At 37.9% G+C, this 15,000-nt stretch overlaps 1 protein-coding gene across 1 annotated transcript in view; it reads right to left on the reverse strand.

Annotated features, from left to right (window-relative positions):
• NCAPD3 (non-SMC condensin II complex subunit D3) overlaps positions 1-15,000 on the reverse strand; it is a gene marked incomplete in the record, with an annotated part of 2,635,837 nt that overhangs the window by 613,751 nt on the left and 2,007,086 nt on the right. The window contains 1 exon segment of the mRNA XM_044081165.1: positions 2,034-2,144. Within this exon segment, the coding sequence (XP_043937100.1) occupies positions 2,034-2,144 (111 nt within the window).

Here is a 15,000-nt window from a genome sequence, read left to right on the forward strand (position 1 = left end):
GTTGAGCAGATGGAGAGTACTTTGAGGGGTTGATGAATGAAGAGAATGAGAGGGAGAGAAGGTTGGATGATGTGCGGATAGTGAATCATGAAATGCAGTGGATTAGCAAGGAGGAAGTAAGGATAGCTATGAAGAAAGGAAAGGCTGTTGGTCCAGATGACATACCTGTGGAAGCATGGACGTGTTCAGATGAAATGGCAGTGGTGTTTTTAACTAGATTGTTTAATGAAATCTTGGAAAGTAAGAGGATGCCTGAGGAATGGAGAAAAAGTGTTTTGGTACCAATTTGTAAGAATAAGGGTGATATGCAGAGCTGTAGTAACTAAAGAGGGATTAAACTGATCAGTCACAGCATGAAGTTATGGGAAAGAGTAGTGGAAGCTAGGTTAAGAAGGGAGGTGATGATTAGTGATCAGCAGTATGGTTTCATGCCAGGAAAGAGCACTACAGATGCGATGTTTGCTCTGAGAGTGTTGATGGAGAAGTACAGAGAAGGTCAGGAGGAGTTGCATTGTGTCTTTGTGGATTTAGAGAAAGCATATGACAGGGTGCCTAGAGAGGAGTTGTGGTATTGTATGAGGAAGTTGGGAGTGTCAGAGAAGTATGCAAGATTGGTACAGGATATGTATGAGGGTAGTGTGATAGCGGTGAGGTCTGCGGTGGGAGTGACGGATGCTTTTAAGGTAGAGGTGGGATTACATCAAGGATCAGCTCTGAGCCCTTTCTTATTTGGTGGTTTCTTATTTCAATGGTGATGAACAGGTTTGACAGACAAGATCAGACAGAAGTCCCCATGGACTATGATGTTTGCAGATGACATTGGTCTGTAGTGAGAGTAGGGAATAGGTGGAGGAGATCCTGGAGAGATGGAGATATACTCTAGAGAGAAGAGGAATGAAGGTCAGCAGGACGAAGACAAAATATGTGTGTGTGAATGAGAGGGAGGATAGAGGAATGGTGAGGATGCAGGGAGTAGAGGTGGCGAAGGTGGATGAGTTTAAGTACTTGGAATCAACAGTTTAGAGTAATGGTGAGTGTGGAAGAGAGGTGAAGAAGAGAGTACAGGCAGGATGGAGTGGGTGGAGAAGAGTGTCAGGAGTGATTTGTGACAGACGAGTACCAGTAAGAGTGAAAGGGAAGGTCTACAAGTGAGTAGTGAGACCAGCTATGTTATATGGGTTGGAGACAGTAGCATTGACAAAAAGGCAGGAGTCAGAGCTTGACGTGGCAGAGTTGAAGATGTTAAGATTTGCACTGTGTGTGACGAGGATGGACAGGATTAGGAATAAGTATATTAGAGGGTCAGCCCAGGTTGGAAAGTTTGGAGACAAAGCCAGAGAGGCAAAAATACGTTGGTTTGGACATGTGCTGAGGAGGGATGCAGAGTATATTGGGAAAAAGATGCTAAGGATGAAGCTGCCAGGTAACAGAAAAAGAGGAAGGCCTAAGATAAGGTTTATGGATGTGGTGAGAGAGGACATGCAGGTGGTTGGTGTGACAGAGCAAGATGCAGAGGACAGGAAGAAATGGAAATAGTTGATCTGCTGTGGCGACCCCTAACGGGAGCAGCTGAAAGAAGAAGTAGAATTTCAGTAATCATAAATTACAGAAACATCTCAAATCGCCTCAGAGGACTTTCTACAAGTACAATTACATGAATTGCAATAGATTGCACTATCAGAAGCAGCCTGGAGATGGAGACTTTACCTTACAGCATGAAGCGGAGCTGATCCCAAAGCTAGTGGCAAGTTACAACATTTGTTCTGTACCCCCCACCCCCCAAAAATGGCACATAAAGTAATAAATAGTAATTCAAGTGGCTTATACAAGTCTTAGTGGGCTTGTTACGTAAACTATTTAAGAATATGCTGTAATATGCCATTTCATACTGAATATAATATTTTGGTTGAAAATTATTTCATCAGCCAATATAGGGAAACATACTGACGTTAATATAAGTATAATAAAAAAGTAATAAATAATTAAATGTTTAAAAAGATGATAAAAGCTTTCAATGTAGTAATGTTTCTTACCCGAAGATAATTCATAAGATCCTGCAGAGCTGGCAACTTTTTCTGTTCAAGCATGCCCTTTAGGGATGTGATGATAGGAATGACATTTTCAATGAAGTTCTTCTTTTGGACCTGAAAAAGAAAACAGAAATTATAGGGTGCATTCTTGATGTGAATTATGTTAAATTATATAAAATAATGTACAGTTGTGAAGGGGTACTCAAGTATAACCACATATTTTCAAATAAGCTCAGTGTTACAGGATCATTTTTTTTTGTACATAGAACTAAGTTGCACGCAGATGTCAGTTTTTCCAGCCTGACTACAGAGCAGCCAATGTCACCCAAGTGGATTTTGATCTCCTTCTTGGAAATATTTGGCATAATTGCCAAGTTCTTCACCTGAAAGGCACAAGACACAAGCGGTTATTGGCTAGGCTTAAAATGGCTCTTCAGGGCAGTTAGCCTAGTAGTCAAACATGAACCTACAATTGAGATAACAAAAATATTCACTTTATGTTATTGTTGGTCTTTCGGCTTTTCCCGGTTAGGGGTCGTCAAAGCCGAACTCTGGTCTGCTAATGATTGGCAGTTAGTTTTTATGGTGTTGAGTTGCCAGCCCGACGCCCAACCTTCAACGAAGGCATGCCCATTCAACACATGTCTTTCGAACGTCCACTCGACCGTGGGGAGGACATACAGACTCCACACAGAAGGCACTCCCAACCCAAGCCTAGAATCGAACAGGAGAACCTCTTGCTCTGAGGCAACAACGCTACCGCTGCACCACTGCTTTATGTAAATGTTGAAATGTCTGTACTGAATTATGTCTTTTCATTTTTGTAACACTGTGACAAGCCAATTGCAAATATCATGGAGCTTATCTGTAAATGTTTAATTAGCTGTATGAACTATGTCCTTTCGTAACATGTGAAATATAACTTGCAATTATTGTGGAGCTTTTCTCCCCGGGCCTCCACTGAAAATGGTCTCTTCTTGGCCCAGTGGACTTCCCAGGTCATCAAACTTAAATAAATAAACCTATGAAAATGTTAGCAGAAAGTCCAGCTGTAAACAAGAATGTGTGCACCACTGTTTGTTCTTTTCAGACCAGGAAGTGACCAATAAGTATGTCTGGAAACCCTGGGGGGGGGGGGTGCAAAGGATTTCTAAATATTGAATTCTAAACCTATTTCTCATAAAAAATTAAAGGAAAAAACACCCACACTGCAACATGAAACTCAACTCTTTTAGATGCTATATAGCAAAAGCCTGTCCCCCCCCCCCCAAAAAAAACACAGAAATATTCAATACCATACAGAAAACACAACTACAACACTGCCATGATGTCAACACAGGAAAGTACCAAAACAGGGGAAACAACTACTAAAGCAGTGATCCTATTATATGAGAAAGGAGAAAAGTGTTTGAAAAGGGATCCTGCCTTCTGAATGAGGAAATGGACTGCAGCACAACAAGAAAAGAAGGAAGGTCTCGTAACTCAATTTTGTAGCTAGAAGAAACAATTTATCTCATTCCATAGATTAAAGGTCAAGCATATATGGCTTTTCTTGTAAAATAAAGGTTTGGAGTAGGAATAGAATGCAAGAAAGGGAGCCACTGTGAATACTGTGTGCTTCCACAATTGGAGAAAGGATCTATCCCCAATCCACCTTCTCTCCTCTTTGCCCCTTCAAACTTGCCATTTTTTGTCAGAAATTATTTTCAGCTTGGACCATTCTGCCATAAGCGGATTACTATAAAAGGGTAATTTATACTGTTATACCTTATGGATGACAGTCAGATGAAGTGCTGTTTGACTGAGAGTAATGACTTGCCATTCACTCCGGAGCAGCTCTTTTGAGTGTGCACCTTTAACCCCTTAAAAACTAAGTTATCACCTTAGAGTTCTAGAAAACTCTCATTGAAAGAGGTCAAATATCAATAGAGTTGTGTTTGCCATCACATATGGCTCAAGACAAAATATCCTGGTACCTTGTAAGTAACATGGTTTTGGAATTATTAATGCAAATATGAACAATCCATATTTGACGCCTAGAGGAGCAGTAGGGGTTAACTGCAGAAGACGCCTGGAGGAGCACTCGGCTGTAAACTTGCCATTTGTTTCTTAAATATGACGTACAAAGGGGCCAAACCTTTCAAAGCATGATTCTTGTACCTTAGAAATAGTCTGACTTTATGCAATAATCCCGTCCTTGAGGATATTATACCAAGAAAATAGGGTGCTGTCACATACTCGCTCTGTTTAACTATATCATCTTTGCATAACATCATGCAGATCTGACAGTTGATGGCCATAACCCCAAGGGTGGCAATTGTTGACCCTTTCCAAATTTGGACAGCACCCTACCTTCTTACTGGGGAAAGTGCAGGGTCTGGAAGCTACTTTACATCTTTTGACAGAATCCAAGGAAACAAGACCTACAGCAAAGTTTTTATATAAATATTTAGATTTCATAACAGGCTATAGAGGTCTCAGCTAAAGAAGTAAATCCAGCACTAGTGAAGCTCCTCTCCAGATCATCCTTAGAGGCATAAAGAAACAGAGAGACTGGTGAGGGCTAGGGCTTTTGCATATTCAGTAACTTCAGGTTTGTGGTGTGTGTTGAGTCCTTTGATCCCTCAAAATTGATAGGCTCTGGCGAGAGCCTAATACAATACTGTCTTTGTTAGTGCTGTTAAGCCGCACAGGGGATTTATGTTAGTCATAAAGATGACTGTTGTTGTAGCTTTCCTTATACATGAGAAAGTACAAAAACACTTGGAGAAGTAGCCTAACCTGTAGCCTACAGTTCACCTTCTAGGAAGTTTCATTTAGTAGTGGAGTACTGTCTATACAACATGTTAGGGGAAGGGGTTGTCTGCCAAATGAAATATTAAACCTCACATTAAGCAAGAACACCTTCCTCCAAGACTGACACAAATAACCCCTCCAGTAAGTGACTCTTCCTCACTTCAGCCAGAGGATGACTAAGTCTCAAAAATAAGGCTGTGGCCTAAACAGAGAGAGGGATATATGGCAGATCTCCCAAACACCACCTGCAAACTGTACTCTGATGATACTGTGTTTGCAAGATCACATAAAACAACTAATATATTGAAAACAGTACAAGAGGATTCTGCTCAGGTATGGAATTGGCTCAGTTGTAAGAACGTGATTGTTAATACCCAAAAGTCTGCTGACATATTATTAATAATTTACAAAACACTTGCACAGGCTTACCTCACAACATTAAGGATCCTAAAGGAATATCCATAACCTCAGCTGAATTACATATGTATCTGGGGATTATGCTGCATAAGTTATGCTTTGGCAGACATGTTGAGCAACAGGATGACAAAGTTGTAAAATAATTAAAATAAACTACAGAATCTTTCACGAGCCTATCACTGAAACTCAAACAGCAGCACCAAGAAAGGCCTTATTTCATATCTTGAGTATGTTCTACCACTAACCAGGTACACAGAGTCTTTGGTCTGTCTGAAATTCACAACAAAATACTGCACCCTTCAAACAGAAGAAAAATCCATGATGATCTTGTACAGAAGACCAAATTGTTACCAGCTGAGGCAAAAACATACTAAATACTCTAACCTTCGAGTCATTATATGAAAGCTAATGCCAACCTTTAAAAGCACACTACTAGACAGAAGTCCCAGTGTACGTTTTTGAACACCTTTATTGAATCATAAGCAAACTTATATAGCAAGTTTGCATTTATATAAAAGTAATCAAACTAAATTATGCTGCTGATCCCACCCCTCCTAACCTTCTCCCTACTACTCTTATTCTTACTAGCATACCCCAGTTTAGGTTTGCAATCTGTCTGCCACATAGATATAATGTACATTCTCTCTTTAGAATTTGATACTGCTTGTGTAACTCAACTGCATTGTATAACATTATATATTTACTACTACTGAATTTGTTTTTGAACATACTGTACTAACTCCTTGTATTACTTCTTGCTCATTTTTGTATCTACATACTATGGAGCTATTACTGTATTAACTCCTAGTACTACTACTAGCTGATTCTTGTGTATACTTTTACCGTGGAGCTTTTCTCCCCAGGGGTCCATTGAAAAAGGGCTCATCTTGGGCCAATGGACTTTCTCGGTCAACAAACTGCAAATAGATAAATAAACAAGTTCACATTTACATAACATTATAGGATATATAACAATGCATGTGATAAGCAACATTACATAAATCATTTAATTTCTGCCTCCTCTTTAAATTCATTCCTCCTCAAAAATATTTTTCTGCATGTATTGTTCCATAATTTCCATTTTTGCTATAATTTACTCCTACCCTTTTCTAAAGATCCTGCTTCCTGTTCTTTTATCTCTGCTACAATATATGCTTTAGATGTTGATTTCCATTTTCTAATATTTGTTTTTTTTTTTTTTTTGGCAGACAACAGAATTAAACTTAAGGGCGTACTATATCTAGGCAATTCAGACCTTGCATTCCAGCTCAAAAAAAAAAAAAAAAATCATTTCCTAAGCTACACTCATTTGCTCATTCAGTACTCTGTGGGGAATTTTTTTTGAAGTTTGCCAACTCATTACACTCAAAGAAAAAAGATCCCCAGCACAGAAGTGATTGCACGGCTCAACACACCATGAACATACCAAAAATAAGAGCCAGCAACTGTGAGCTGTGTGTGGAATTTGAGATACAAGAAATAACAGACCGGTTTTCTGCTAAGGACTTGACCTAGCCTTCAGTGTTAAAATTGCATAACATCTTGTACTCCTTATATATAAATTCAAAAAGTCGATCAAAAATTCTGAAATAAATATTCATTCAAACCAGGCTGGAAAAGTCCACCTAACTTTACAATCCACTTTTTCTCTTTGGCATTTAGTTTGGTGTGCATCCAGTTTTTTATTCTACTGTCTGATATTCTATCAATAATAGTAAAATGAAATGTTGCTGTGGTGTTTTAAAGTGTGTTTATATAGGACATTACTCATTCTTTTGCATTTAATATCACTTAGATGTTCAGAAAAGCATAGCCTTTGGGGTCTGGACGTCTGTCCTATATAAAATGCATGGCAGCTGCAGGTGGCCAAGTATATGATCCAGTCTGTGCTACAATTTGCATAAAACCTGGTGTCAAATACCGTACTACAGTTGCTGCTGGAAAATTGTTTGGTCTTCAACACATGTTTACAATGGCTGCAGTGGCCGCATGGCATGTAACCCACTAACTTGTCCCCAGAGATGGTAGTCTGGATCATATGTTGATGTGTAAATTGATGATGATGCATATAATGATTGAAGTAAGATCCCAAGTTCTTCCCTTTTCTAAATGAAAACTGACATGTGTCAGCTAAATGTTGTGACAGAAAATTGTCCGCTAAAAGTATATTCCAATGTCTTCTGATGGCATCAGTAAAGCCTATTAGTGTTCCTACCATATGTAGTAGTGAACCGTAAAATTTTTTTATTTTGTGGTTTGTGTTTGTATTTAAGAAGATCCCCTCTATCCAAATTGGTGGCATTATTTGTACATGGCCCATGAACCAGATCTTTGCGGAAAAATTCAAGTGTGTTTTCGTCTGAAGAGATACGTTTCATCCTAATAAATTGAGACTTGGGAATGTTTTTGGTAATATGGGATGGATGAAAGCTGGATGCGTGGAGTAAGGTGTTATATTCTGGATATTTACTAAATATCTCAGTGTGTAGGGTATTATCATCATTCCTACATAGAACTACATCTAAATAAGCAATTCTGTGTGAATGATGATTAATTACAAATTGTAAGCCCCACTTGTTATCATTGAGTTACTCCACAAATTCCATGAGGTATTCAACATCAGACCTCCACACCATCCAGCAATCATCCAGATACCTGTGCCATATATTGATTTCCCCCAAGTAGATGTTATGTGAAACATCATAAATAATCTGTTCCTCTATGTAAGCCATGAACAGGTCTGCATATATGGGGGCAAAGGTTGCTCCCATTGCAGTACCTCGTACCTGAAGGTAACACTGTTGGCCATAGAAGAAATCATTCTTGGTGAGAACGTATTCCATCAGACAAATAAAGAAAGTGTTGAAGCCAGGTTTATATAAATCACATTTTTGTAGCCAGTATTAAATGGCGTCAAGCCTAGCCCAGTGCAGTATACCCTTACAATCCTCCAGGTAGACCCATCGTGGCTGGCAATGGTTCTTTGACTGAACCACTGTCAGATTTTCTAACTCAATATCTTAAACCATTATTGAGATGGGTTAGATCTAGAATCCAAGATACCAGGGAATTCTTGGATATAATAAATGATATGCAAATTGAGGATCACTGGTTGTTATGCACATTAGATGTCTGTGCATTATATACAAATATACTGCACTGGGCTGGGCTCGAAGCCATTGATGGAATATCAGATAGTAGAATAAATAAAACTGGATGGCAAACCAAACTAAATGCCAAAGAGAAAAAGTGGATTGTAAAGTTCGGTGGACTGTTCCAGCCTGGTTTGAATGAATATTTATTTCAGAATTTTTGATCGACTTTTTGAATTTATATATAAGGAGTACAAGATGTTATGCAATTTTATCACTGATGAAGGCTAGGTCAAGTCCTTAGCCGAAATCAGTCTGTTATTTCTTGTATCTCAATAAATTCCACACACATCTCACGGTTGCTGGCTGTTATTTTTGGTCAACTCATTACATTCCCAAAATATATGCTCCCAGTTACCTCTTTCTTCCCCATCACACCTCCAATGTTTGCCATTTCCAAGAGGAAAAATTCTTTGGAGTCTGCTTGGTGTATAAAAATACCTATGCAAACACTTCCAGGCAAACATCCTAAATCTTCTAGCCTTTGTTATATGTTTGGGAGTCATACATGTGCCCTCCCATTGTTTCTTTGTGAAATGCATATTTAATCTAATCTTCCAATCTTTTCTGACCTATTCTGGATGATTCCTACAATTATTGTGCAATATTTCAATAAAAAACCCAACCAGTGCAGGTCTTTCATTTAGGATACTCCTATCCCATTTTCTTTGCCTACATTCTGGTATCAGTCATAATGGGGAAGGCAGTTACTAGCCTGCAAACCATATGTCTTCTTGGTCTCTTCTATTCTACCACATTTTCTTCTCTAATTATTTGTTCTGAATACTTTGGTTTCTTTGCCAGCTTCCTCCAGTAAGTTCCAGCCTCTTCGTCTATTCTCTGTACCCCTAATTGCAGTTATCCATATAGACAGGATCTCCTTTCTCTATTTCTGTGTTGGTTTAGTCCTTACTATACTTTCTGCTATTTTTATGAATATAATATTCATATTAATGTTGTTATTCTCCTTACGGATCCAAGTCAAACTTCCCATTCTTTCCTTATTTCGTGAATTACCCCCGTTTCATCATCATCCCTTTCCACTTTGAACTGTAGCTTTCTGCTTGTGTCATGTACAATAGCCTTAAATATGTACCTCTGAAATATACATTCAAATCAGGTAATCCTAATCTTCCTTGTTCTGTTGGGAGGATCACTTTATTCCGCTTGACTCTTGCTCTCTTCCCCTCCCAAATAAGATAATTCATCTCTTTATTAATTCCGGTCCACAACTTCTTTTCTGGTTGATAAAAACAGCCCGATCTGTGTACAACACGAAAGGGACAAACATTTTTACTGCTTGTTTCTTGCTATTCACACTCGCAGACAAGAGTTTCCAACTTCAGTTTTTGTACCATTGTTTTTTATTCTCTTCCCACATATCCTTAGCTGCCATAACCAAATCCTTTTAAATCCATAATACTAAATACTTCATTTTATCATGTCCCCATAACATGGGTATTGCTGGACCAATTCATTTGTGGGTACATATTTTATAGCTACAGCCTTTGTTAATTTTTATATCCTAAAAAAACTGAAATTGTCTCACGTTATTACACAACCATATGATGTCCTTTTCTGGTTCCATCAGGTGCAAAATAATATCTGCAAATAATGTCAACTTTTCTTGAACACTGTACCAATTGCATCCCTGAACTTCTGAGTCCCTTATTTTCTTTACCAGTGTGGTTCTAAATATAATGCAAACAACTAACAGGAAAGAGGACAGCCATGACCGGTTGCTCTTTTCATATACAACTTAACAGAGAGGAGCCTTCACACTTTGATTTTTGCCTCCAATCCCTCATATATCCTTTCTAATGAACCTTATTATTGTATCAGGAAATGCAAATGCTTTCATTGTCCTACTCAAAATCTCAGCTTACTCTGTTGAATGCTTTTTTTGTATTGACCTACCAATAACAGTAGTTTTTTCTTACATTCTGCTTCCCTCTGGATTATCATTGTTCCATTAATGTTGTTAAATGTTTGCCTCCCTTCCACAAAACCACAGTGATCCATATCTATCAATTTTGACATCACCTTTGCCATTCGTTAAGACATTATAGACAAACACTTTTTAATCATGGTTTAGAACTGAAATGGGCCTATATGAAAAGTTGGATCAGATAAGTGTTACAGCCACCACAGATTTTTTCCAGGTTGCTGGTGCCTCTCCTTTTAAAAAATCTGGAAGGTTTTAACAGTATTTTATCACTTTCTTCCTTCCAAACTTCTAGCAGAACACCATCTGTTCCTGGAGACTTTCCTGTAGATTGGTTATACATCATTATGTTTATCTCATCTGCTTCAGTCTTAACTGTTAGTTGGTGAGCCTAGTCTACTTCAAACTTTGGCAAATTTAAGTCTTCCATAAAAATGCCCATTTGTGCTTTTTCTCAATTTCCCCACTTCTCTGTTTTTACAAATTTTCATAAAGTTTTCAAAACATCTCTAATACCTCTACAGGATCTCTGGTTATTTCTCTTGTTAGTGTCTCCCTAAGTTTTGCAAAAAACCTTTCTACTTTGCTGCCCAAGTCATTGTGCTAAAAAGTTTTTGTTGTCTGGCGTTATAATCAAAAATAGCTGCTTAACAGCAATCTTTCTGAACTCGTGCATATTATCCAGATATTTCTTTACTTTCTCTTTAGCAGTCTGCATTTCCACCAATTGTTCTGCAAGATTCTCCTTATTCTGAAATACTTTAACCTACATCAACCCCTCTAAGTAATTCCTATTACTTCTTAACCATATCTCCCACTTATTTCCATCATATTTTTAAAATCCATTTTTATTTTATCCCACTTACTATGTGTAACTTCTGAAGATACTTCTATGTTCTTTAACAACTTTCAACATCCACTACTCATTCCTTAAACTTCTTTCTTTTTAATGTGCAAGTAGGTGGGAAAGCACCATTGTGTCATTTTTACTTCACTGCCTTGCATTTTTATATTAGTTTTTATTGGTGCACGATCTGAAACAGTTATTGGATGTGTGTCAAAGCTTTCAATTACATGCATGTGCTCCTGTGAAATTTAAATTTCTCTAATTCAGTTATTGTACCTTGGGTAACAATATATAAATTATCTCAGAGTTCCTACTACTGAATGCACATCTTCCACACCAAATATTTTCATATTTCTTTCAGAAATGGACCTGCTTTGTAATATTTTCCCATATAGGTCCTCAGATACATCCTCACTACTACAAATCAAGTTCCAGTCCCCACCTATAAGTAATATTCCCTGCTGAAAGCAGATTATTTTCCCAAAAGTTTCTTAAGCTCCATAACAGTAGTTTTTGGTGGAATACAAATACATGCTGGTGTAATACCTCCCTTGACAATGGCCTCTTACTGCTACAAATCTACCACTATTGTCTTGTTTCCCTCTTCTATCACTATTGGAACCCCCTTTAGCAAATAGTATAACTACTCCCCTTTTCCTTTGTCCCTGATATTCTGCTGAATATCCACCCTGAAATTTTTCTGTCTCAAATTCACATACATCCTTCTAAATGTGCCTCCTGCAGCATTGCTATTCCCACTCTGCATTTCTTAATACAATTCAATACTGTTCCCTTTTTGTTTATACTTGTAAGGCCATTTACAGTTCAAAAAAAGTATGGGTAGCATAGCTATTATAACAAAAAGCTATTACTCCCACCTGTTACACATGACAGTTTTTTAAACTTCATTGTCAACTTTTGTGTTAAGTGCACACACTAATATTTGGCAGGCTGATCTTTTATACAGCTGTTTCTACTAATCTCCATTTGACCCTATGTTAAAATTTTTCAAGACTTTTTGTTTTAATGAAAACTGATAAATAAAAAACTAGATAAATTCAGAACACTCCCACCCTCTATTAATGTATAGCAAACAAAATGTAAATCTTCAAAAACTGAAGTTTAACCCTCCAGATAGGAAAAATATTGCCCCAAATCAACAGTTGTGCCCACAGGCATTACCTAACCTAAAATTAAGGTTACCCATTGTAAATTGCACACAACAGCCTGAGCTCCCATTTACACTGATTACTGTCTGCTCTTTTCTTATCTTATCTCTATTCCCCAGATTTGAACAGTTTGTAAGCTTTCAGTAAACACTTAACTTTTAGCCCAAAGAAAATGTACACCATGTATCTTTAAAAAAATCTAAATGGTGCACTGGTCTATTAAATGCGTTAACATATTAAAACTGCTAGGGAGGCTGCTATCTCTTATTCACTTCCCATAATTTCAGACCCTTCACTGAACTGCTTACCATTTACCATTAAATGTTGCTTTTTCCTCAGCAAAAAATGCTCAGAACTCTCAAGATTAATAGCTTGCACACTCTTGACCGTTCGTCACACTTCCCACAGAAAACTCTCTTTTGATCCAAACTGTTTATACCCTTTCTCTGGTATCTAGACATGCTTTGAAAACTGTGTGACTGTGTGGATATTGTCCCTTGGATCACTTCTACTGCTACATTATTGAGAAGATATGTTTGGGTTATGTAGCCAAACGTTTGTTGAGGAGGTTAAGTCTGAAATTGTGGATTAGCTTTAAATAAGGATGTATTCTTTGCCAAAAAATAAATTAATATGCATGTGTGTGTGTATGTGTATATATATATATATATATATATATATATATATAGTCATGGCAATTAACAGGGATTTGTCCCCCTCCCCAAAGTCGTGCGACCCTGGAGTTGATATATAAAGGTAGGAGTGTGTGGGGGTATAGCCCCCCACATTGGAGGGGTGTGGTGGGCAAAGCCCCCCACCTAATTTCCTTTAAAAGAAGAAAATAAATGAAAATGTATATATTTTAAACGAAAATAGGTGGGGAGCTTCGCTCCCTACCTGTATCAATTCCAGAATCGCACGTCTTTGGGGAGGGAGACAAATCCCTGTTAATTGCCATGACTACTGGTTTTCGACCAAATGTGCTGTCGATCAAATGAGTTTCGATCAAGTGCGCTGTCCATCAAAAGTAGCAGATCCATATATATATATATATATATATATATATATATATATATATATATATACACACACACACACACACACACACACACACACATACATGCATGTATGTATACACACAAATATACATACATACATGTATATATATATATATATATATATATATATATATATATATATATACACACACACACACACACACACACACATACATGTATACACACAAATACACACACAAACACACACATACATATATATATATATATATATATATATATATATATATATATATATATATATATATATAGATTGCCAGAGGGAAGGGGGGGGTGTCTTTCAGAAAAAAGGCGTAAACCAACAGTACAGTGACTGTACCCATAGCTCTCAATCAGGGACAAATGCAGAAATAATCATGGGCAATCAGAGACTCTTTTAAAATATTAGTACTATCAATCTGAGACACTGCCAGAACAAGACAATGTGAATTAATATACATTTTGTGAAGTAAAATAAGTCCATAATTATTGTCAGCATTTATGGACTGTAGTTCGCTGGAAGCTGCTGTGGTACAGCGGTAGAGTTGTTGCCTCACAGCAAGAGGTTCTCCTGTTCGATTCATGGCTGGTGTGCCTTCTGTGCGGAGTCTGCATGTCATCCCCGCAGTCCAGTGGCCTCCGAAAGACATGCGTGAATGGTCGTGCCTTCGTTGAAGGTTGGGCCGGTAACTCGGCACCATAAAAAATCTACTGCCAATCATTAGCGGACCGGAGTTCCGCTGTGGCAACCCCTAACTGGGAAAAGCCGAAAAGACAAACAACAACATTTGAGTGTAATTCACCACCTTTTCACAAAGGTCACCAATTTTAGGAGGGATTAAGACGGACAGAGGTAAAATTTGAGTAAAAATCAGGGACAGTAGGTATGAATTCTGTGCCAGCATTCCTCATCTCCCTTCCCCCAGCCAATACTTGTATATATCTGTTGCAACAAACTGGGCCTCAGCATTCCCCTTGTTTCGGACTCCTGGGTCTTAGTACAGGAGGGTTTCAAATAGTACTGGACACAAAACAGCTTTCAGGGGGATACCTCCCCGCCATCCAAACAAAATTGTTTTTTTTCTCAGGTTCATTAGTGTTTACACCCCCTGGGAGTTGTAGAACCAGAGACTATGTCAAAGGGGCAAAGGCTTCTACTAATGAATGTGTAAGATACCAACAAAAGAAGCTTCTTGAAAACCAGTACTAGATATTTTACTTCTAAATGTATCATGAAAGTTCCAACGTTCATAATGTTGACCTTGCAGAAACTGTTACCTCTCATTCTTCACTAATTGATGACTGTACAACTGAAGGATGCTTACTACCATATTCTCACAGCCGTAGGATTCAGGAGAGTTCTAAGGTTCTTTTTTTTTTCAGTCACATTTTCAGTTCTCTGCATTAATAATTTACATAAAGCTCCAAGTCCATTTACAAAATGTCTAGCCCAAGTTATAGTGAGCGTATTGCAGACTAATGGCATTCACTTCATTCTTTATTTAGACAACTCGCTTGTCCTTGCCCAGATGTCAAGAGTCCTTAACCTAGGTTATGTCTATTTTGACCAACCTGGGCTTCCAAATAAA

Source organism: Protopterus annectens, chromosome 8.part0 (assembly GCF_019279795.1).
Source record: "Protopterus annectens isolate FY-2018-M chromosome 8.part0, PAN1.0, whole genome shotgun sequence".
Taxonomy (NCBI): domain Eukaryota; kingdom Metazoa; phylum Chordata; order Ceratodontiformes; family Protopteridae; genus Protopterus; species Protopterus annectens.